The 25,123-nt window shown below is 45.3% G+C and overlaps 1 protein-coding gene across 1 annotated transcript in view; it reads right to left on the minus strand.

Annotated features, from left to right (window-relative positions):
* Positions 1-3,431: 3,431 nt before the first annotated feature.
* LOC141271424 (uncharacterized) overlaps positions 3,432-25,123 on the minus strand; it is a 94,646-nt gene continuing 72,954 nt past the window's right edge. Inside the window, exons 10-15 of the mRNA XM_073681506.1 lie at positions 9,072-9,144; positions 8,763-8,942; positions 8,556-8,679; positions 8,375-8,472; positions 8,086-8,176; positions 3,432-5,892 (exon numbers count right to left, since the gene is read on the minus strand). Of these exons, the coding sequence (XP_073537607.1) occupies positions 4,802-5,892; positions 8,086-8,176; positions 8,375-8,472; positions 8,556-8,679; positions 8,763-8,942; positions 9,072-9,144 (1,657 nt within the window). The 3' untranslated portion in view covers positions 3,432-4,801. The remainder of the gene's footprint in view (positions 5,893-8,085; positions 8,177-8,374; positions 8,473-8,555; positions 8,680-8,762; positions 8,943-9,071; positions 9,145-25,123) is intronic.

Below are 25,123 nucleotides of genomic sequence, written 5' to 3' on the forward strand. Positions count from 1 at the left end.
CTATACAAGGAGGCGGTCCTTGTAAGGGAGCGGGTGGTGACCAGGGAAGACGGGCTGGAAGTCTCAGCAGGTGACCAGGACAGTCTCTGAGTGAACGGGACAGTCTCTGAGTGAACGGGCTGGAGGTCACGGCAAGTGACCGGGGCAGTCTCTAGGTATAGGGTTGGTACGACCTGTGGCGGCTGAAGATAGACGTGAGCTCCCAGGTGAGCAGGCGAGAGTCTCTGGATGAACGGGTGGTCACAGCATGTGACGGCGGAGCCTCCAGGAAGACCAGCGGACAGGCGACAGATGAGCGCTCCCAGGTGAGCGGGCAGAAGTCTCTGGACAGGCGGGTGGTCACAGCACGTGACGGCAGAGCCTCCGGGTAGGCAAACAGACAGGTAGCAGAAGAGCGCTCCCAGGTGAGCGGGCAGGAGTCACTGGACAGGCAGGTGGTCACAGCACGTGACGGCGGAGCCTCCAGGTAGGCTAGCAGGCAGATAGCAGATGTGCGCTCCCAGGTGAGCCATTGGCCGGGGACTCCTTAGGACGGCGCGCGCGGCCCCTTTAAGAGGGAGGGAGGGCGCGTGGCCGGGAAGGAGCGCGCACTGCCAGCAGAGCGGGAGAGGGACGCCGGGCACGGAGCAGAGCGGAGAGGGGAACAGCGTCCCTGCCTAGCAGAGGGCAGGGACGCCGGCACTACATCGGAGTTCCTCAAAGTTCAGTCCTAGGCCCTCTCCTCTTCTCCTTATACACCACCCCTATTGGACAAACAATCAGTAGATTCGGTTTTCAGTACCATTTCTATGCTGATGATACCTAATTATACACATCGTCTCCTGACATCAACACTGCATTACTACAAAATACCAGTGCTTGTCTTTCCCGTCTCTAATATTATGTCCTCCCTCTATCTAAAACTAAATCTATCAAAAACTGAACTCCCTGTGTTTCCTCCCTCCACTAACCTATGCCTGATATTTCCATCTCTGTGTGTGGCGCCATCTTTACTCCCCAGCAACATGCCAGCTGTTTTATTGTCATATTTGATTCAGATCTTTCCTTCACTCCCCACATTCAATCACTTGCCCGCTCATGTCACCTACACCTCTAAAACATCTCTAGAATTTGACCTTTTCTTACTTTTGACCCAGCAAAAACTGTTAGGCTGTGTGCCCATGATGCGTTTTTAATGCGTTTCTGCAGCGTTTTTGCAGCTGCGGGAACGCTGCAGAAACGCATTAAAAACGCATGGTAGAAGGGCAGCAATGTTCTCCAATGATAATCCGCATGTGCTGTGCACATGCTGTGGAAATTTCCGCTGCGGAATATCATTGCGGAAAAAAACGCAGCACTACCAATTATTTTGCAGAAATGCTGCGTTTTCGCTGCCATTGACTTGCATTGGAATGCACCAATTCCGCAAGACTGCATCTGTACTTGCGTAATTGGTGCGTTCTAATGTGCAGATGGTACCCGGGTGTAGATGAGAGGAGAGTCTCATCCACACCCAGGTACCATTAAAAAAATCTGTAAAAAAAGAATAAAATAAAAAATAAATGTAAATTTACCTTCCTGCGGCCCGCACTGCGCTCCTCCTTGCTTCCCGGCACTTTGCAGTGGATTGAAGGACCTGCGCTGACGTCAGAGTCATGTGACGGGTCACGTGACGCTGACGTCGGCAGGTCTTTCAATCCACCGCTGCGGGCACCGAGCGAAGCAAGCCAGCGCGGGCCATCGGAGGGTAAGTATATATTTATTTTTTTATTTTTAACCACTCTCTCGGGTCACACTATATAAATCCATGCAGTTTGCATGGATTTATATAGTGTGACCTAGTTGTCACAAGCACTTTCCAAGTGATGCTAATCGCTTGGAAAGCGCTTGTCAATCCAAATGCGGAAATGTCAGTGAATAACGCTCCATTTCCGCATGTCCCTGGCAGGAAAACGCATGTACAATCCGCATGCGTTTTTTTCTGCCAGGGAGATGCAGAAACGCTCAGGAAAAAATCCTGAGCATTTCTGCATCGTGGGCACATAGCCTTACTGTAACACTTATTCATTCTCATCTGGATTAGTACAACTCTACTAATCGGTCTCTCGCTTACCAAACTCTCCAATCCATCCTGAATGCAGCAGGCAGGATTATATTCCTTTCCAATCGCTACACCAATGCCCTTTGCCACTCGTTACCCATTCGATACAGAGTTCAATATAAACTTATCAATGTCACCCACAAAGCGGTCCACAGTTCAGCACCACCCTGCATCTCCTCCCATGTCTCAGTCTACCACCTTACCTGTGCCCTTTGTTCTGCTAATGACTTAAAACTAAAATCCTCAATAATCCGAACCTCCCATTCCTGTCTCCAAGACTTCTCGCGACAATTCTTTGGAATGCACTACCCATGACACTTTAATTCCCAATACCCACAGTTTTAAGCGTGGCCTAAAAACGCATTTCTTTAGACTGGTCTATTGCCCCACCTCACTTATTTAACTATTCCCATTTTGCCCATACAAAATTTTCTTAAAAATCATGACCCTCATAGCATCAGTTCACACACCCTCTATGTACTTAATAGCCCTTTGTGTCTGTACTGTACACATACTGGCTGGTGACCAATTCATGCAGCATTATGTGCATACCCTATTTAGTATTTTATGGCTGAACCGTACAATATAAGCACATTTTATCATTTGCCTTTAGTGTCTCCCCTATTTTCTCATAGATTGTAAGCTTGTCAACAGGGCCCTCATTAACTTTGGTATCCGAGTTATGTGCTTTTCTGCAATATCTTTATTGTCTGTATAAGTCCCCTCTAAAATTGTTAAGTGCTGCGGAATATATTGGCGCTGTAAAAATAAAAATTATTATTATTAATCATTGTAGAAGGACATCAAGGTGATAAGAATAGAAGGAGCAAGGCGAAGAGGAAGATCAACAACCTAACGGCTTGATGATAGTATCAAGATAATGGCAGACCCTGGTGGACCTATCTAGGGTTGCACAAGATCAATCTTCCTACAGATCATTCATCTATCAAGTCGCCATGGCTCGAGATCGAGCCAAAAGCGGTTAAAAAAAAAAAAGATGGAGAAGCATGTGACCAGATCAGCCCATCAGCTTCATCCTACAGTTAAACACCTCATATGGGAAAACTGCTATTCTATTGGAAGAGGCTTATAAATTATCTTTGCATGAAGATGTTTATTCGTAATTGAAAACGTTTCTTAAATCACCACATTGGTATATCTTTCTGATGTATGACATGTGACTTTATTTTGACTTTTACAGTTATATGTTTTATTAACCTATTTGTTAGTAGCACAAATTTGGAGCAGAAAGGAAAGGTCTACTATCTTGTGTGAGTTTGTCGATGCTTTAAAAAAATGTTTTCATTTTTTTTCTTGACAAAACATTTCCCATATTATGAACGAAATAATGTATTCTACCCTATGGGAAATCTCTTATGTGTAACAAGTAGAAATCAGGTTGCCATCAAGGCCTTTTATTTTTTCTGAACAGTTTACAAAAAAAGTGCATGGACATATAATAATTTTTATGGACACAATTGAAAACCCGTGATAAAGCATTATGATTATAAGTGATACATGTCTTCAGCCCATAAATCTGATCTGAAGACATCAGCTGCATTCACTGTAAACTGTAAAAAGATGATAATATACAGTCATAGTAGCAATCTGTATAAGTTTCTTTAGCTTCAAAAAAAATCACGGATGCCTTTAATTTAAGTGACCAATCTTTATGGACTATCCTGGAATTTCTGAACAGTTAACAAACCTGGTAGAGATGAGAGAATTTTATGAAATTAAAATCCACCATGTTCTCCAATTTTTTTTTTATTCAATTATCAGCAAATTAATTTGCTATGTATCAAAAGTTCTGCAAAACCTCCAAATGCCCTCAGAAGATGTGTACAACACTCAAGTCCTCTTTCCAGCTGTTTAAGGCAAACTTAGCCTTGTACAGTTAAAAAGACCTCTATATATATGGTAATGAAAAACAGATGGTTATCAATGGTAACCAACAACCTTTTTAAAAAAGCCCCAAAACATCTTTTGGCTGGATGTTGGCTGCTCTCCTTATAACGGTCGCCACAATCCTTCTCCTGAGAAGACATCACATCCTCATCACCCCATTCTAGTTGCCGGGTCTTGTCCACCACAAAATCATCATTGTCCGTGATTCAGTTGTCTCAGTGTGAAAATTCCTGAGCTCTTTGTCCACCTCTCCTGATTCCAGCCTCTATATTTGCCCTGACTCAGAATGCCACTGCCACTTCAGCTGCCAGTGCCAATGCTACTACCACCATAAGCATTTCAGTAATGTCCTCCACACCCATCTCACCCAAGTCCAAATACTGACTGTTCATCTCATTCAGGAAATCAACTGGAAGTTGTTGTGGCTGTTTTATGCCTTCCTATCCCTACCTTTATGGAGAACCTGTGATATCCTCTCACTTTCCAGATTCACCCAAAAAATGACTGCTGCAGGCTCTGCTTCTGCTTTTATACAGGCTATGGTAGTTTCTCCCCATTGACTGTGAAATCTGTGATATGATAGTTGCAAGTGATTATTAGTAAGGCCCATCCGGCATTGTGCAGGGTCATGTGTGTCTACAATCTCCTTCAATTTGTAAAAAGGTGGAAGCCATTTTAATTGAGGAAAATCTCACATTGTTCAAATTTGTAGGGTTTAGAGAATTCCTAAAAATTTGCCTCCAATGATATTCATCCCATCGATTCGCTCATCTCTAGTAAAGTTTTGAACCAGCTGTAAAACATTTACATGAATTAATATGAAGTCTTCTTTGTGTGAGTGTTTTGATGTGCAACAAAATTTGACTTATATTTAAAACATTTCCCACATTCTAAACATGAAAATGGATATTCTGCTGTGTGAATCTTATGATGGTCAACAAGATGCGATTTCCGAGAAAAACATTTCCCACATTCTAAGCATGGAAATGATTTCTCTCCTGTGTGAGTTGTGTTATGAGTGAGAAGATTTGATTTTCGAGAAAAACATTTCCCACATTCTAAGCATGAAAATGGCTTCTCTCCTGTGTGACTTCTCTGATGCGCAAAAACATGTGATTTTTTAGAAAAACCCTTCCCACATTCGGTGCATGAAAACGGCTTCTCCCCAGTATGAATTCTCAGATGTGTTACAAGATCTGACTTCTGTTTAAAACATTTCCAACATTCTGAACACGAGAATGGCTTCTCCCCACTGTGACTTTGCACGTGTCTAACAAGATTTGAATGACGGTTAAAACATGCTCCACATTCTGAACATGAGAACGGCTTCTCTCCAGTGTGACTTCTTTCATGTGTAATAAGATTGTATTTCACTGCAAAACATTTCCCACATTCAGAACACGAATATGGCTTCTCATCGGTGTGAATTCTCTGGTGTATAACAAGTTTTGAACTAGCCGTAAAACATTTCCCACATTCAGAACATAAAAGTAGATTATTCCCAGTGTTAGTTTCTTGATCCTCAAAAAAATTTGATTTCGGTGTAAAACATTTCCCAGATTCTGTGCGTGAAAATTCTTCCACTTCTTTGTGACTTTTCTCATGCTTAAAATTCTTCGATGTATCTAAGTAACATTCTCTGAATTTTAAACATGCAAATGTATTCTCCCCTGCAAGAGATATTTCATGTTCAACATCCATTCTGTTATTTTTCTTAACAGTCTGTGATGAATCAGAAGATAAAACCTGTTGAAAAATATCAGATGATAGATCTTTGCTGTAAAGGGATGATGGTATATCTGGAATAGTGTTGTGCTTTTCATATGTATTTTGTATGATAGCATTATCATCTGCTTTAAAATTTGAAGACATCACATGTCCATTTGAGCTTCTGATACAGTCACCTGCCAAGAAAAAAAGTGGTTATTTTTTTTTTATAATATGACCAAGAAATATAAAATCAAATATATTTATCTAAAAATTCCATATAAAGTGCAGGGCAATTAGAAAATTTAATATGTGAAAAATTCTATAATATGACAAACATATTGATATTTTATAATAACCTACAAAGAATGGAGAGGTCTGTAATTTTTATCATAGGTGATCGTGTTTCATTGCAATTTTTGTTAGGTAGTATGATGATAAAGCATAGTTTTTTGCCTCGTTTTCTATTTCTTTTATACGGGAGTTCACTGAAGGGGTTAACTGGTGTGACAGTTTTATAGGTCGGGTCATTTCAGACGCGGCGACACCTAAAATATGTGTATTTTTTTTGTTCATTTATTACATAAATAAATGTATTTATTCGTTCAATATTTTTTCTTTTTTTATTCTTTATTTTGGGATTTTTTGTAAATATTTTTTAAATTTTTATTAACTTTTTCACATTGTCCCAGGATGTCACATCATCTTTACACTGTCAGATCACCGATCTGATACTCTGCACTGCAGAGCATCAGATCAGAATCTGACAGGCAGGGATGAGGCGTGTTAGCTCCTGATCAGATCAGGCACTGACAGGCCATCTTCCCTGAAGGACCTCACGGTCATCTTGGGACCCGGGGTCACCATGGAGACCATCAGCACAATACGATCGCATCGTGTTGTACTGATGATAACAGAGGGAGCTCACTCCCTCTACGATGCCCTGCGATGTCGCCGTCACTATTGACAGCACCATTTCAGGGATTAAACGCCCGCGATCAGAGCTAGCACTGATCGTGGGCATTACTGCGGGGTATCAGCTCTCACATAGAGCTGACACCCACATGTGATCGCGGCAGCGCTCAGAGTGAGCACGCGCCTTAAATATACTGCTTTTTGCAGGAACGTAGCATCTGCAAAGCAGTATATATATGGCGCATGTCAGGAAGGGGTTAATGTAATAATGTAATTGTTTTTCTAATGTACTTTAATTAAAAAGTCGCTACCATTCCCTCTCTATCTAAAATCGTTTTGGTTTTTTTTCACTTTCGTTTTGATTGTTTCATTTGAGAGTCCCAAGTGCATGCTGGAATAATCAAACGAGATGCTATCAAGGGGCCAAAGCTACTTTCACCAACGCAAACTCTGCCCCCACCCTGAAGCGAAGTGTCATCAGTGATGTCTGTTAAAGGGGCTGGGTTAGCCCCTGCTGTACTGATCATGTGTTGGTTGTCAATTCAGACGTATGCTCTGTATGAGCTTGTTCACTGAGCGATATTCCTTATCAATGCTCAGTGACAGTGCACTCCCTGGCAAGGGAGTGCACTGTAAGTGCTCATTGAAAAAGAAATAACGCAGAGACCAGTCCAGACTCCCGAAACAGATGTCACTGGTATAGCTCCCTCAGTGCGCATCATTTACTTTGGTCTGCCTGTGTAATCAGGGAGTTAAATGACCCCTAACCGGTAAAACTTTAACCGATCTGTATTCCGTTTCGTGCCACCGGTCAGTCCATGTAAGAGGACCTTTACTGCTAAAAAAACAGGATCGTCATTTGACTCTAACCAGACTGAATTGCAGAGTCTAAGCAATCCTCCAGTTGTCACTCTGCAGTCTACACCTCACAAGGAGTTATAGGCTTTGCTTCAGGAATATTTGCTGTTTATGGTCCCCAGAAATTTTGAGACTTTTCCAAGTGTCTTGAGCCAGTTTTCTCGGGTAAATACTTTGATGAATCAGGGGCATAGCTTTTTGCAATGCTTGTTATGAGTTTGCGTGTTTAACTGCTCGTCTCAGTTATTTAGGATAATCTAAGCTCAAAGTCATTATGCAACGCATTGAAAAGAAATATTTACTGTGTGTTTTATCTAAACGTTTGCTATAACTGTTACAAATTTATCTTGACAACCACTGAAAATGCCTAAAACAGACAGTTACAGTGGCCTTATCCACCAAATGTTCTTTTCCCTCTATTGTAATATTTCAGCTGTATTTTTACATCCTTATTTTATCGTCTATAAAAATATCAGATTTTCATGCATTTTTACTTCGCATTTTGGCAAAACGGGTGAATCTAAAGCTAAAAAACCTAAAAGATCACAGAGCTCACAACAAGGAACAGAAAATTATCACAGTCGGTGACTTCTCTGCATCTAGTGGTCACTACGAACCTGGGCGGTTATCTGTAGGAATCTCCTCTTTACACCACTCATCACCCCTCACATATGTCTCTGTAGTATTAATATGGGGCAGATCTTTACCCTGAAACAAATATTATAAAAGTCACAGACAGATGGAGAAGTCACATCTATGATCAGCTCTAATCCTGCCATCTCCAACGTTCTCATTACACAAATATAAAACATATAATACTGGTGGATAAAACAAGACTGAACACAAGAACTTCACAGCCGCCTACACATCATAGGGGAGATCTCATGACACCTTCTCTCCATCTACCTGATGATCCTGAGGAACATTGGGATATTCTTGTTTACAGTCCTGAGGAAGAAGAGGACGGGGACATCTCTCTGGTGTTGTCCTCTTACTGGATAGAACTGGAGGAAACACATACAGGGGCTGAATTCATTCTTTACATAAAGATAATTATAGGCCGTGTGTATTTAGTCCTATCTATTACCTGGTGATGTGAGGGGCTGGGGAACCTCCATCATGACGTCCTTGTACAGATCTTTGTGTCCTTCTAAATACTCCCACTCCTCCATGGAGAAAAAGACGGTGACATCCTGACACCTTATAGGAACCTGACACATATAATGATACTGTCATCCCCCCGATCCCTTCATAGCGTTACTGTATAATGTCCCAGCATTCCCAGCAGTGTCACCTCTCCAGTCAGCAGCTCAATCATCTTGTAGGTGAGTTCTAGGATCTTCTGGTCATTGATGTCCTCATGTATCAGGGGGTGAGGTGGAGGCTCCGTGATTGGGCTCAGGGGTCTTTCCCAGCCCTCAGACACAGGGGCCTGACAGAGCTCACTAGAGGTCTTCTTCACTACTGTGTAATCCTGGTTATGGAGAGACACATTAATAAATCTCACTACAGACATTTCCAGAGTCCTCACCTCTCCAGTTCTGTCCATCTGTTGTTCCCATAGATAAGAATGATGTAATGTGACGTCATCAGAATCTCTCACCTCTCCAGTAAGCCGGAAGAGGATCTCTAGGGTGAGGTGTAATATCCTCTCCGCCATCTTGTCCCTGTCCATCCTTAAAGGTTAATCAGGAAAATTATATTATGTTATTATGTAGAATGTAGATATAGCATATAGAAAATTTTCACTAAAAGAATCTGATATTTTAGGAATCTGAATGAAGAGAAAATGAAGATGAGAAAACGGAAAACCAATAAAAATACAATTTTTGAAAATAAGGGAAACATATTAGGAGATAAAAAGCAGCTTCTTATTGTTTTAGGAGAGATGAGGTCACCCCTTCATACGAACACTACAGCTAATCACTGGCCGCTGAGGTGTTGCCAACTTGTATGGCAAATGAATAAAGGAACAACAATCACAAGCACCACACTTCACCTACAATCACCATGTATGTAAGAGCTCCATACTAGTAAGTGATACCTGTACCCAGGGGTGGATTAAGGGTAGCAAAGGCCCCTGGCAGTTTAGAAGGTGCGGGCCCCCCCCACACACACCTGATGTATCACATGTCACATGATCCCCTGTGATAGATCATGTGATAGTTCACGTGAAATAAATTTGGCACAATATTAATTATCATTTTTTTAAGGCTGTGTGCCCACTATGCGTTTTTTAAGCAATTCCGCTGCAGAAACGCTTAAAAAACGCTTGGTAGAAGGCCTGCCATGTTCCCCAATGATAATCCGCATGTGCTGTGTACATGCTGCGGAAATTTCCGCTGCGGATTATCATTGTGGAAAAATCCGCAGCACTACCAATTATTTTGCGGAAGCGCTGCGTTTTCACAGTCATTGACTTGCATTGGAACGCATGTAATCCGCATCACTGCATCTGTACATGCGGATTCCATGTGTTTCAATGTGCGGATGGTACCCGGGTTTGGAGAAGAGGAGACTCTCCTCCAGACTCAGGTACCATAGTACCTGTAAAAAAAATAAATAATAAAATAAAAAATAAATATTATACTTACCTTCTGATGGCCCCCGGTGTCTTTATCTGATGCGTCCTGGCTTGCCGGCAGCTCACGATGGTCTGAAAAGGACCTGCCGTGATGTCATTTAGTCATGTGACGGGTCACGCGACCGCTGACGTTGGCAGGCCATCAGAAGGTAAGTATATATTTATTTTTTACCATTCTTTTACGGTCACACTATATAAATCCATGACGGTTGCATGGATTTGTATAGTGTGACCAAGTTGTCAAGCACTTTCCAAGTTATGCTAAAATCGCTTGGAAAGCACTTGTCAACCCGCATGCGGAAATGCATGTGAAGAACGCTTCACTTCCGCTTGTCCCTGGCAGGAAACACGCATGTAAAATCCGCATGCGTTTTTTCTGCCAGGGAGATGCAGAAACGCTCCAAAAAAATCCAGAGCATTTCTGCATCGTGGGCACATAGCCTTACATTAATTGTGTGACTCAATATTGAGCACACGTAGCCATCTATACACAGCGGGAGGTGGCACGGTGCCATCTATACACAGCGGGAGGCCGCACGGCGCCATCTATACACAGCGAGAGGCCGCACGTAGCCATCTATACACGGCGGGAGGCCGCACGTAGCCATCTATACACGGCGGGAGGCCGCACGGAGCCATCTATACACAGCGGGAGGCCGCATGGAGCCATCTATACACAGCAGGAGGCCGCACGCAGCCATCTATACACAGCGGGATGCCGCACGCAGCCATCTATACACAGCGGGAGGCCGCACGTAGCCATCTATACACAGCAGGAGGCCGCACGTAGCCATCTATACACAGCGGGAGGCCGCACGGCGCCATCTATACACAGCGGGAGGCCGCACGTAGCCATCTATACACAGCGAGAGGCCGCACGTAGCCATCTATACACAGCGAGAGGCCGCACGTAGCCATCTATACACGGCGGGAGGCCGCACGGAGCCATCTATACACAGCGGGAGGCCGCACGGAGCCATCTATACACAGCAGGAGGCCGCACGCAGCCATCTATACACAGCGGGAGGCCGCAAGCAGCCATCTATACACAGCGGGAGGCCGCACGTAGCCATCTATACACAGCAGGAGGCCGCACGTAGCCATCTATACACAGCGGGAGGCCGCACGTAGCCATCTATACACAGCGGGAGGCCGCACGGCGCCATCTATACACAGCGGGAGGCCGCACGGCGCCATCTATACACAGCGGGAGGCCCCACGTAGCCATCTATACACAGCAGGAGGCCGCACGGCGCCATCTATACACAGCAGGAGGCCGCACGGCGCCATCTACACACAGCTGGAGGCCACATGGTAAGGGAGAAAGAATCTGTGACGAATTGAGGAGTGCTCTTCGTCTACCACAGAGACTGCTGTAAAGTCAAGGTTAGGAAAGGAGATAGATTGAGGTGTCTCTCTATCTCACCAGTGTATTGAGGAGTGCTCTACACTGACGGGTGGTGACCTGTAATCAGGGTGCCGTGGTGAGTCGCACTGTAAAGTCGCCATTCAAGGTTAGGAAAGGAGATAGATTGAGGTGTCTCTCTATCTCATCAGTGTATTGAGGTGTGCTCTACACTGAAGGTTAGGAAAGGAGATATATTGAGGTGTCTCTCTATCTCATCAGTGTATTGAGGTGTGCTCTACACTGAGGGGTGGCGACCTGTGGACTGCACCAGTGATCTGAGTCGCGACAGAACATTGCTGAGATCGTGGCTTGCCAGTAGCCTTCTGAGCATGCTCTGAGTTTGAACCAGCTTGTTGTCTGACTCATTCTTTGAATGGTTGACCCATGCTCATAGCCTTAATTTGGAGTGACTGGAGGACGAGTGGAATGTTGCTACGACCCCGACACATGTAGCCATCTATACACAGCGGGAGGCCGCACGTAGCCATCTATACACAGCGAGTGGAAGGAAGGCCCTATCTATACACAGTAGGAGGCCGCACGGCGCCATCTATACACAGCGGGAGGCCGCACGGCACCATCTATGCACAGCGGGAGGCCACATGGCGCCATCTATACACAGCGGGAGGCCGCACAGCGCCATCTATACACAGCAGGAGGCCGCACGTAGCCATCTATACACAGCGGGAGGCCGCACGGCGCCCCCCCCCAGAGATGCGTCCCGGCTTGCTGGCAGCTCACGATAGTCTGAAAAGGACCTGCCGTGATGTCATTTAGTCATGTGACGGGTCACGCGACCGCTGACGTTGGCAGGCCATCAGAAGGTAATTATATATTTATTTTTTACCATTCTTTTACGGTCACACTATATAAATCCATGCCGGTTGCATGGATTTATATAGTGTGACCAAGTTGTCAAGCACTTTCCAAGTGATGCTAAAATCGCTTGGAAAGCACTTGTCAACCCGCATGCGGAAATGCATGTGAAGAACGCTTCACTTCCGCTTGTCCCTGGCAAGAAACACGCATGTAAAATCCGCATGCGTTTTTTCTGCCAGGGAGATGCAGAAACGCTCCAAAAAAATCCAGAGCATTTCTGCATCGTGGGCACATAGCCTTACATTAATTGTGTGACTCAATATTGAGCACACGTAGCCATCTATACACAGCGGGAGGCGGCACGGTGCCATCTATACACGGCGGGAGGCCGCACGGAGCCATCTATACACGGCGGGAGGCAGCACGGAGCCATCTATACACGGTGGGAGGCCGCACGGAGCCATCTATACACGGCGGGAGGCCGCACGGAGCCATCTATACACGGCGGGAGGCCGCACGGAGCCATCTATACACGGTGGGAGGCCGCACGGAGCCATCTATACACGGCGGGAGGCCGCACGGAGCCATCTATACACAGCGGGAGGCCGCACGGCGCCATCTATACACAGCGGGAGGCCGCACGTAGCCATCTATACACAGCGGGAGGCCGCACGGCGCCATCTATACACAGCGGGAGGCCGCACGGCGCCATCTATACACAGCGGGAGGCCGCACGCAGCCATCTATACACAGCAGGAGGCCACATGTAGCCATCTATACACAGCGGGAGGCCGCACGTAGCCATCTATACACAGTGGGAGGCCGCACAGCGCCATCTATACACAGCGGGAGGCCGCACGGCGCCATCTATACACAGCGGGAGGCCGCACGGCGCCATCTATACACAGCGGGAGGCCCCACGTAGCCATCTATACACAGCAGGAGGCCGCACGGCGCCATTTATACACAGCAGGAGGCCGCACGGCGCCATCTACACACAGCAGGAGGCCACATGTAGCCATCTATACACAGCGGGAGGCCGCACGTAGCCATCTATACACAGCGAGTGGAAGGAAGGCCCTATCTATACACAGCAGGAGGCCGCACGGCGCCATCTATACACAGCGGGAGGCCGCACGGCACTATCTATACACAGCAGGAGAACGCACGGCGCCATCTATACACAGCGGGAGGCCACACGGCGCCATCTATACACAGCGGGAGGCCGCACAGCGCCATCTATACACAAGAGGAGGCCGCACGTAGCCATCTATACACATCGGGAGGCCGCACGCAGTCACGCACACACAAACATATACATACACGCATAAACATTTCAAACACAAAAATACATATAAACAGACATCACACAATGATATCTGCCAACACACACACACACACACACACTCACTCAATCACACATACACACACTCACTCTCACACATACACACTCTCTCACACACACACACTCTCTCTCATACACAGACACAGACACACAGACTCACCATCCCCCGGCTCGGCTCCAGTCCTCCTGCTCTTTTCCGGTGCAGCACTGCAGGCCGGGTGCGCACTGCGTGACGTCACAGCTAGGAGACACGGCCGCGCACAGGGCCGTGTCTCCTAGCAGTGACGCGGCCGGGCCAGCACAGGGAAGTTAACAGCTGCAGTGCTGGCCCGGCCGGAGAAGAAGCAGGGTCCGTGCGCCACTGCTGGGGGAGCGGTCCGGGGGCCCCCCCGCCACTGTCTGCCAGTATGTGCCGCAGCGCCGCACATATAATGAGGGCAATCTGGCCATAGACACCCCGGAGCCCCGGGCGGTAGCCCGGATTGCCCTTATTATAATCCGCCTATGCCTGTACCTTGAGGAAATATGAGAAGGGGGATTTGTAACTAATCTGCATCCTCCAAAATGTGTGTGAGATTAGCAACAAGAAACACAAAGTAAGATGCACAGAAATTGGGTGCTCCATAATGTATACTGTAAACTCTGGACAATAAACATTAACTATGTGCACACCCCAAATAAATATTCAACATTTTATTACAAGCAAGACAATTTAGACATGATTAAAACCTAACATAAAATCAATACCATGATTGTAGATATGGAATACAATAACATACACAAGAACAGGAATGTATCAAAATAGGACAATAGATCAATTAGGTACAATAGGGGAAAATATTATTATTGCACCAAGCCCAGATTATGCTCGTAATAGTATGTGACATAGAAACTACTAAATTTCAAACCCCAATGTATACATGGCTTGTGATCATACACAGCATCAGTACTTTAGTAACAATATTCCATCAATATAATGTATATGGTGTAATAAGCCTGAATGTCTAAATTGTCTTGCTTGTAATACAATTTTGAATATTTATTTTGGGTGCGCACATAGTTACTGTATCCTTTTTTTCTATTTATTGAGGTTAGCAACAAATCATAAGTGAGAACTGTGGATTCCGAATGTTAAGGTCTTTTTATTGATGGTAAACATAAAACTCATTTTACCATCTTTCAGGCCATGGGAGCACGTTTAGGTCACACAGGCTGCTCACAGTAGCACAAGCAACACGCAACATGGCGTTGTTGTGTTGAAAAAAGGCTTCTGGTACACCTTTTAGAAATGGCCATACAACTAGTTCCATGACCAAATCAATGTAACGCCGAGCTGTTAGTATACCTGGAAAGAAGACATGAGTGATCTAGCTATTGTACATTACGCTACCTCACATCATAATCTTGATGTTAGGACCAGAAAAATAGAACACAGATGAGAAGGTGGACGTTGGACTAAACTCATTTACAAATTGATGGCAGCAACTGTTCTCTTGGCAGTAAAAACACTGCGTTTAACATCCACATTTTTTTCAGGGTGGGGTGTATTACACATATGCCTTGTCTACAGTACATGTTTAATAAAGTTAGTTTTATGCACCAAAAAGGCAGCAAAGACATTGTGACGAACGCAGCTGCCTTTTTTTTCGCAATGTTTTTTCACTTGCTTTCTATGGTTGAAGAAATGCTGTAAAAATGCATTCACACAAATCCCGTTTTGCGGGGGGGTTGAACGTAAGCCCCGACGAGATCAACAAACGGGTGCCAAAACGCAGTGTGAAAGCATCTTTAAAACAACGTATGCTCCATCCAGACTACATCTATTTCAGGGAAGGCCTTGTACAGTCATGGCCAAAAATTTTGAGAATGACACCAAAATTATATTTTCACATGATCTGCTGGCCTCTGGTTTTTATTAGTGTTTGTCTGATGTTTATATCACATATAGAAATATAATTGCAATCATATTATGAGTACCAATAGGTTATATTGACAGTTAGAATAAGTTAATGCAGCAAGTCAATATTTGCAGTGTTACCCTTTCTTCTTCAAGACCTCTGTAATTCTCCCTGGCATGCTCTCAATCAACTTTTGGACCAAATCCTGACTGATAGCAGTCCATTCTTGCATAATCAATGCTTGCATTTTGCCAGAATTTGTTGGTTTTTGTTTGTCCACCCGTCTCTTGATGATTGACCACAAGTTCTCAATGGGATTAAGATCTGGGGAGTTTCCAGGCCATGGACCCAAAGTCTCTATGTTTTGTTCCATGAGCCATTTAGTTATCACCTTTGCTTTATGGTAAGGTGCTCCATCATGCTGGAAAAGGCATTGTTGGGCGCCAAACTGCTCTTGGACGGTTGGGAGAAGTTGCTCTTGGAGGACATTCTGGTACCATTCTTTATTCATGGCTGTGTTTTTAGGCAAGACTGTGAGTGAGCCGATTCCCTTGGCTGAGAAGCAATCCCACACATGAATGGTTTCAGGATGCTTTACAGTTGGCATGAGACAAGACTGGTGGTAGCGCTCACCTCTTCTTCTCCGAATAAGCTGTTTTCCAGATGTCCCAAACAATCGAAAAGGGGATTCATCAGAGAAAATGACTTTGCCCCAGTCCTCAGCAGTCCACTCCCTGTACCTTTTGCAGAATATCAGTCGGTCACTGATGTTTTTTCTGGAGAGAAGTGGCTTCTTTGCTGCCCTCCTTGAAACCAGCCCTTGCTCAAAGAATCTCCGCCTCACAGTGCGTGCAGAAGCACTCACACCAGCCTGCTGCCATTCCTGAGCAAGCTCGGCACTGCTGGTAGTCCGATCCCGCAGCTGAAACAGTTTTAAGATACGGTCCTGGCGCTTGCTGGTCTTTCTTGGGTGGCCCTGGAGCCTTTTTGACAACAATGGAAGCTCTCTCCTTGAAGTTCTTGATGATGCGATAGATTGTTGACTGAGATGCAATCTTTGTAGCTGCGATACTCTTCCCTGTTAGGCCATTTTTGTGCAGTGCAATGATGGCTGCACGTGTTTCTTTAGAGATAACCATGGTTAACTGAAGAGAAACAATGATACCAAGAACCAGCCTCCTTTTAAAGTGTCCAGTGATGTCATTCTTACTTAATCATGACTGATTGATTGTCAGCCCTGTCCTCATCAACACCCACACCTGTGTTAATGGATCAATCACTAAAACGATGTTAGCTGCTCCTTTTAAGGCAGGACTGCAATAATGTTGAAATGTGTTTTGGGGGTTAAAGTTCATTTTCTGGGCAAATATTGACTTTGCAAGTACAGTAATTGCTGTTAAGCTGATCACTCTTTGACATTCAGGAGTATATGCAAATTTCCATTACAAAAAATGAAGCAGTAAACTTTGGAAAAATTACTATTTGTCTCATTCTCAATACTTTTGGCCATGACTGTATATTTCAGCAAAACGTAGCTAAACCACATGCTGCATCCATCACAAGAGCATGACTTATCAGAAGAAGAGTTCAGGTGATGAACTGGTCATCTTTAATCAAGACCTTTCACCAATAGAAAACATGGTGCAGGAAGAAATTAAAAATCCAACAAAGAAGACCCCAGACTGTTGAGCAACGTGAATACTACATATGACAACAAAGGGACAACATTCCTCTCCCAAAACTCTCTCCTCACTCCCTAAATGTTGACAGACTGTTGTGTAAAGAAGGGGATGATACACAATGGTGGACATGACGCCGGGCACAATTTTTTTGAGATTTGTTCGGTCATCAATTTCTAAATTAGTTAATTATTTCAAATGAATTGAATATTCACCTTCTGATCTGTATAAAATATGACTATAAGATATTTCTAAATTATCGCATTCTTGTTTTCTATACATTTCACACAGTAGCCTGACCTTTTTGGAATTTTGGTGTGTGTATATATGTATGCCCTAAAGTTGTATGTGTATGCCCCTTTACGTTGTAGCAGAGCCAGCAGTTAGCACATTATGTCTGCACAATGTTCATTTTCCCTTTGCAGATAATGTACATGAGGATCCAGTATACAGAATGGTTTATATATGTAGAGAGTGATGTACTTAGCAGAATACAATATCAGATTACCAAGAGTTAATGATTTAGCCCTGCTTTCCATATATGGCAATAAGGTCACATGGTTAGACCACATGACAAGGTCCTGAGCTTAGTACTGTGTGCTCAGAGAGAGGAGGAGACATCCTGTGGTGTCTGGTTTTGCCTGGAAGCTGAAGGAGCAGGTAGGAAGCTCAGACAGAGCTCCTGTACATGAGACACCACAGCTTCAGCTGCAATCACCTGTGTGATAGACTGTGCATAGAAGCAGAAGATAGTACTCAGGAATCACTGCACCATTTATATACTCAAAAGGATTGTTCTTGCTGCATTGGAATTGAAACTCTGCTGAATCATCTGTCTGGATTTATCTGTAGTTGTTTGCATGAAGTAAAGTTTACCAATAGCCTATCCGTCTATCTGTTTTTCTGGATTATCGGGTGCACAACATACCATCACACCAGGAAACAGAAGTTAATACAGTGCACCCTGGCGTCACGAACTACATTTTATTTTACTTTTCTTCCTGCCTTAGTGAAGTGATAACACTAGCACCCCACACAGTGTGATCTATGGCAGAGTTGTGTATCACTGGCATTACAATATCTATCTTTTGGCGTGCACAAACAGGATCCTACTAAATAAAAGGTGTGTAAGAAACCCCAGCCATTGTGACTGCAGAGCTTCATGAACTGTACATGTGCTAATGGCCGCCGTGAGAACAAGAACAGCACCAGAGTGAAGTCCCGTCTTCTTCATCTTACTTCAGCCAACTGCAGCACAGCATACCCAATAAGGGAAAGTCCAGCCTTATACACAGGATTACAGTGCAGCATCATCGATTCCTGCAGTAATATAGAACCAGATCATAGTAAAAGGCACAGCACCCCTGGAAGAGGATAAGCAAACTGTACCAACTTCTTACTATAATAGACTGTACATAACGTCTGAGGATAAAGAGTGTGATCTGTCCAGCAATAGTGGAGCTTACAGTATGGCCCACACAATGCCTATAACTATGCACTATTATTTTGGAGCACCGTGGCTCCCAAGCTATAAAGCGGATGCCCATGAACTAAGAGACTTTAGAGAAAAGATACAAGCTATGTTTAGACTTTATCCAGTCTATTTTCCAGCCTATTTTATCCAGTCCAATATTTCCACCTTCCAGAGCAGCTCTAAGGGAGGTGAAATCCTGGCCCCATACTGAGAAAAGAACTGTTGAACTAATCTTTGAGAGACACTTTTGATATCAGAACTGTCTCTGTCCCAGAATTAAAAATGCGATTCTTTGGCAGAAAACAGCAGCCTGATTAGTCACTCAGAGACTTTGCTTTTCGCCTGCAAGAAGCACTGCATGCCATACGTCAGGTGGACCCTCATGAACTGATGAATGCAGATATCGCCCTAAGGAACCAGTTTGCAGAGGGGGCAAGAACAGAGTTTATCATAACTCAACTGAGAATACTGTCCCTGCAGAACCCAAACAGCTCATTCTTAGATTTCAAGGAGATGGCCATTAGAGTCCTGAGACTAGAAGCAGATTCCGGCCAAGTTCCCGCTTGCAGTAGCCCATGTGACCAGACTAAGAATCAAATGAGTGCTTTTCCTAAAACTGAAATAGCGCCACCAACTGGCTTCAAAGACACTGTTACAAATTGTGTTTAAGTACAAACTCATGATGCTGCAGGTGACCTGCATGAACAAATGGTAGAACTCACCAAGAGACTGACAGTTGTGTGTGAGGAGCTAAAATATTTAAAACAGCAGCAGTACCGACAACCTGAAGACTCCTGGTTTCACAGAGACAGAGGGCGCTATGACTCCATAGAAAAAGCGGCTATGACAACCCAGGCAGAAGGCCTACGGATCAGTTTGATTTTTGAGGTAGGCCTATCTGCAGGAAGTGCCGGAGAAGTGGCCACATTGAACGGGAGTGACAACAGTTAAACTGGAATGCCCCGAGGAGGAGGACCAACCCTCGGGAGGAGAACGCTTAGGTCCAAACTGTCCAAAATGGGACACTAAATATATTGGCTGGTGTCCAGTAATAACCATTGAAATCAACAGAATTCCTATATCAACTTTGCTTGACACTGGCTCACAAGTCACCACCATTCAAGCCTCCTACTATGAACGTCACTGGAAGCCTGACCAGTTAGTGCACCTTCCAGAAGCCTCCATAAATAATATCGCCAGCAATGGACAAGCTGTTCCCTAGCAAGGTTATTGGGAACCCACAATAAAAACCGGCCAAGCGAAGCTCCCAAGACAGGGCCTAATCTTTGTTGAAGTTCAGGATGATGGATTTCCCCCTGTTGCCCTGGGTATGAAAGTTCTGCAAAACTGCCTGCAAGATATGCTGGATGCCCTAGAGCATGAACTGACTCTGGCCCCACCCACAGAAACAGAACTGATCCAGAGGACAATCCGCATACTGCATGGGCATCAAAAGTTGAGGTGCGGAAGCAGAGGTAAGAAACTGTTACCTGCAGCTGAGGGAGGAGGAGAGCCTGGAACCAGCACGTATGATCAGCGTTATATTACTGTACATATACAGAGAGTGAGTGTAGGTCAAGGTGTTTAAGATTTCTGCGAGGGTGTGCAAGTTTGTGGAGTGGGGATTGGTGCCCTGGAGAGGAGAGGGTAGAGAATGTAAGTAGGTTGTGGTCAGAAAGAGGGAGAGGTGAGTTAGAGAGGTTAGATAGGGAACAGTGAAGATGAGGTCCAGTATGTGGCCATCTTTGTGGGTGGCTGCGGAAGACCACTGATTAAGGCCTAAGGAAGAAGTGAGGGATAGAAGCTTAGAGACAGCTGAGAGGGAAGTGTCAATGGGGATGTTGAAGTCACCCATGAGGATAGTGGGGATGTCAGCGGAGAGGAAATGAAGTAGCCAGGTGATGTAGTGGTCAAAGAAGGTGGTGGTTGATCCTGGGGGGCGGTAAATGACAGCTGGTTGGAGGGGGAGTAGATGCGCACACAGTGCACCTCAAAAGAGGGAAGAGTAATGGAGGGCGGCAGTGGGATTTGGGTGAAGGAGCAGTTATCTGATAGGAGGAAACCTATTCCTCCACCATGCTTGCCGGTGGGGCAATCCACCATACGAATCCACCATACGAAAGTGCAGCAGGAAAGGCCGTGTCGGAGGGGGTGAGCCAGGTTTCAGTGATGCCGAGGAAGGAAAGCTTGATAGTGATGAAGAGATCATGGATGTAGGAAAGTTTGTTGCAGACGGAGCAAGCGTTCCATAGAGCTCCTGTTAGAGAGACTGGGGCAGCGGGGGCTGGGCAGATGGATATAAGGTTAGAAGGGTTACAAGAGTTTGGGATAGATCGTGGGTAGGAGGTGGAAGTGATTGTAGGGATGTGTTGAGGAGGGCCAGGATTTGGAGAGATGTCGCCGGCAGTGAGGAAGAGCAGAGAAAGTGTTAGTAGGTGAGAGCAGGAGAGGGCATGAGGTGGCTGTCTGTGTTTGGAGACACAGGATTGAATGTTGAGATAATAGGTCTGAGGAGGAGGTGAGATGAATGTGGAGTTTGGAGAGAGAGATGAAGAGTTCATTACTAGGTGTAGGGATTAGGGGTGGTTGGAAAAGGTGAAGGATTAAGGGGGTGAGAGTGAAAACAAAGACAAACATTGTTTACTGTGACTTAGTATCCAGTTCCCTTCAGGGTCAATTCAGGTATAATTCATACTTCTCACACTTAAGCAATGGACACATTTAAGGTGATACTTTAGAAAAAACTACCGCAGTTCTGGTAGAGTGCTGCACAAGTAAGGGCCCAACCTGGATCAAAAGTAATATATAAACTTGGCACTCATGTGACTCAAAAACTTTTTTTTTTTTTTATGAAAAACGTGGTACAAAATTACAGACGTTTCGGTCATAGAAGACCTTCATCGGTGTACATGAAGCTGTGACCACAAATATAATACCCAGAATATAATACCCAAGTAGTGCAGTATATAGCAAAAGTTGAACAGGTAAGTATAGAGCGTGCTGGAATGCAGTATCCACCCAGAACTGGGGGAAGGGGGCACTATCTCCGGGAATGGAAGGTTTAATGTCCCCTGTATACATGAGCACATCCAGCATGATATTACTGTACATATACACATGGCAGAACTGGGGGAAGGGGGCACTATCTCCAGGAATGGAGGGGTTAATGTCCCCTGTATACATGAGCACATCCAGCGTTATATTACTGTACATATACACATGGCAGAACTAGGGAAGGGGGCACTATCTCCGGGAATGGAGGGGTTAATGTCCCCTGTATACATGAGCACATCCAGCGCTATAATAATGTACATATACACATGGCAGAACTGGGGGAAGGGGCCACTATCTCTGGGAATGGAGGGGTTAATGTCCCCTGTACACATGAGCACATCCAGCGTTATATTACTGTACATATACACATGGCAGAACTGGGGGAAGGGGGCATTATCTCCGGGAATGGAGGGGTTAATGTCCCCTGTATACATGAGCACATCCAGCGTTATATTACTGTACATATACACATGGAGGAATGGGGGCACTATCTCCAGGAATGGAGGGGTTAATGTTCCCTGTACACATGAGCACATCTAGCGTTATATTACTGTACATATACACATGGCAGAACTGGGGGAGGGGGGCACTATCTCCGGGAATGGAGGGGTAAATGCTCCCTGTATACATGAGCACATCCAGCGTTATATTACTGTACATATACACATGGCAGAACTGGGGGAAGGAGGCACTATCTCCGGGAATGGAGGGGTTAATGTCCCCTGTATACATGAGCACATCCAGCGTTATATTACTGTACATATACACATGGCAGAACTGGGGGGTGGGGCCACTATCTCCGGGAATGGAGGGGTTAATGCCCCCTGTATACATGAGCACATCCAGCGTTATATTACTGTACATATACACATGGCAGAACCGGGGGAAGGGGGGAACTATCTCCGGGAATGGAGGGGTTAATGTCCCCTCTATACATGAACACATCCAGCGTTATATTACTGTACATATACACATGGCAGAACTGGGGGAAGGGGGCACTATCTCCAGGAATGGAGGGGTTAATGTCCCCTGTATACATGAGCACATCCAGCGTTATATTACTGTATATATACACATGGCAGAACTAGGGAAGGGGGCACTATCTCCGGGAATGGAGGGGTTAATGCCCCCTGTATACATGAGCACATCCAGTGTTATATTACTGTACATATACACATGGCAGAACTGGGGGAAGGGAGCACTATCTCCGGGAATGAAGGGGTTAATGCCCCCTGTATATATGAGCACATCCAGCGTTATATTACTGTACATATACACATGGCAGAATTGGGGGAAGGGGGCACTATCTCCGGGAATGGAGGGGTTAATGTCCCCTGTATACATGACCACATCCAGCGTTATATTACTGTACATATACACATGGGGGAATGGGGGCACTATCTCCGGGAATGGAGGGGTTAATGCCCCCTGTATACATGAGCACATCCAGCGTTATATTACTGTACATATACACATGGCAGAACTGGGGGAAGGGGGCACTATCTCCGGGAATGGAGGGGTTAATGTCCCCTGTATACATGACCACATCTAGCGTTATATTACTGTATATATACACATGGCAGAACTAGGGAAGGGGCCACTATCTCTGGGAATGGAGGGGTTAATGTCTCCTGTATACATGAGCACATCCAGCGTTATATTACTGTACATATACACATGGCAGAACTGGGGGAAGGGGGCACTATCTCCGGGAATGGAGGGGTTAATGTCCCCTGTATACATGAGCACATCCAGCGTTATATTACTGTACATATACACATGGCAGAACTGGGGGAAGGGGGCACTATCTCCGCGAATGGAGGGGTTAATGTCCCCTGTATACATGACCACATCCAGCGTTATATTACTGTACATATACACATGGGGGAATGGGGGCACTATCTCCGGGAATGGAGGGGTTAATGCCCCCTGTATACATGAGCACATCCAGCGTTATATTACTGTACATATACACATGGCAGAACTGGGGGAGGGGGCACTATCTCCGGGAATGGAGGGGTTAATGTTCCCTGTATACATGAGCACATCTAGCCTTATATTACTGTACATATACACATGGCAGAACTGGGGGAGGGGGCACTATCTCCAGGAATGGAGGGGTTAATGTTCCCTGTATACATGAGCACATCCAGCGTTATATTACTGTACATATACACATGGCAGAACTGGAGGAAGGGGGGCACTATCTCCGGGAATGGAGGGGTTAATGCTCCCTGTATACATGAGCACATCCAGCGTTATATTACTGTACATATACACATGGCAGAACTGGGGGAAGAGGGCACTATCTTCGGGAATGGAGGGGTTAATGCCCCCTGTATACATGAGCACATCCAGCGTTATATTACTGTACATATACACATGGCAGAACTGGGGGGAGGGGCCACTATCTCCGGGAATGGAGGGGTTAATGCCCCCTGTATACATGAGCACATCCAGCGTTATATTACTGTACATATACACATGGCAGAACTGGGGGAAGGGGGCACTATCTCCGGGAATGGAGGGGTTAATGTCCCCTGTATACATGAGCACATCCAGCGTTATATTACTGCACATATACACATGGCAGAACTGGGGGAGGGGGCACTATCTCCGGGAATGGAGGGGTTAATGTCCCCTGTATACATGAGCACATCCAGCGTTATATTACTGTACATATACACATGGCAGAACCGAGGGAAGGGGGGCACTATCTCCGGGAATGGAGGGGTTAATGTCCCCTGTATACATGAGCACATCCAGCGTTATATTACTGTACATATACACATAGCAGAACTGGGGGAGGGGGCACTATCTCCGGGAATGGAGGGGTTAATTTCCCCTGTATACATGAGCACATCCAGCGTTATATTACTGTACATATACACATGGGGGAAGGGGGGCACTATCTCCGGGAATGGAGGGGTTAATGTTCCCTGTATACATGAGCACATCTAGCGTTATATTACTGTACATATACACATGGCAGAACTGGGGGAAGGGGGGCACTATCTCTGGGAATGGAGGGGTTAATGTCCCCTGTATACATGAGCACATCCAGCGTTATATTACTGTACATATACACATGGCAGAACTGGGGGAAGGGGGCACTATCTCCGGGAATGGAGGGGTTAATGTCCCCTGTATACATGAGCACATCCAGTGTTATATTACTGTACATATACACATGGAGTAATGGGGGCACTATCTCCAGGAATGGAGGGGTTAATGTTCCCTGTACACATGAGCACATCTAGCGTTATATTACTGTACATATACACATGGCAGAACTGGAGGAAGGGGGGCACTATCTCCGGGAATGGAGGGGTAAATGCTCCCTGTATACATGAGCACATCCAGCGTTATATTACTGTACATATACACATGGCAG

This window comes from Phyllobates terribilis, unplaced genomic scaffold, assembly GCF_046119375.1.
Source record: "Phyllobates terribilis strain yellow unplaced genomic scaffold, ASM4611937v1 Scaffold_5__5_contigs__length_657084704, whole genome shotgun sequence".
NCBI classification, from domain to species: Eukaryota; Metazoa; Chordata; class Amphibia; order Anura; family Dendrobatidae; genus Phyllobates; species Phyllobates terribilis.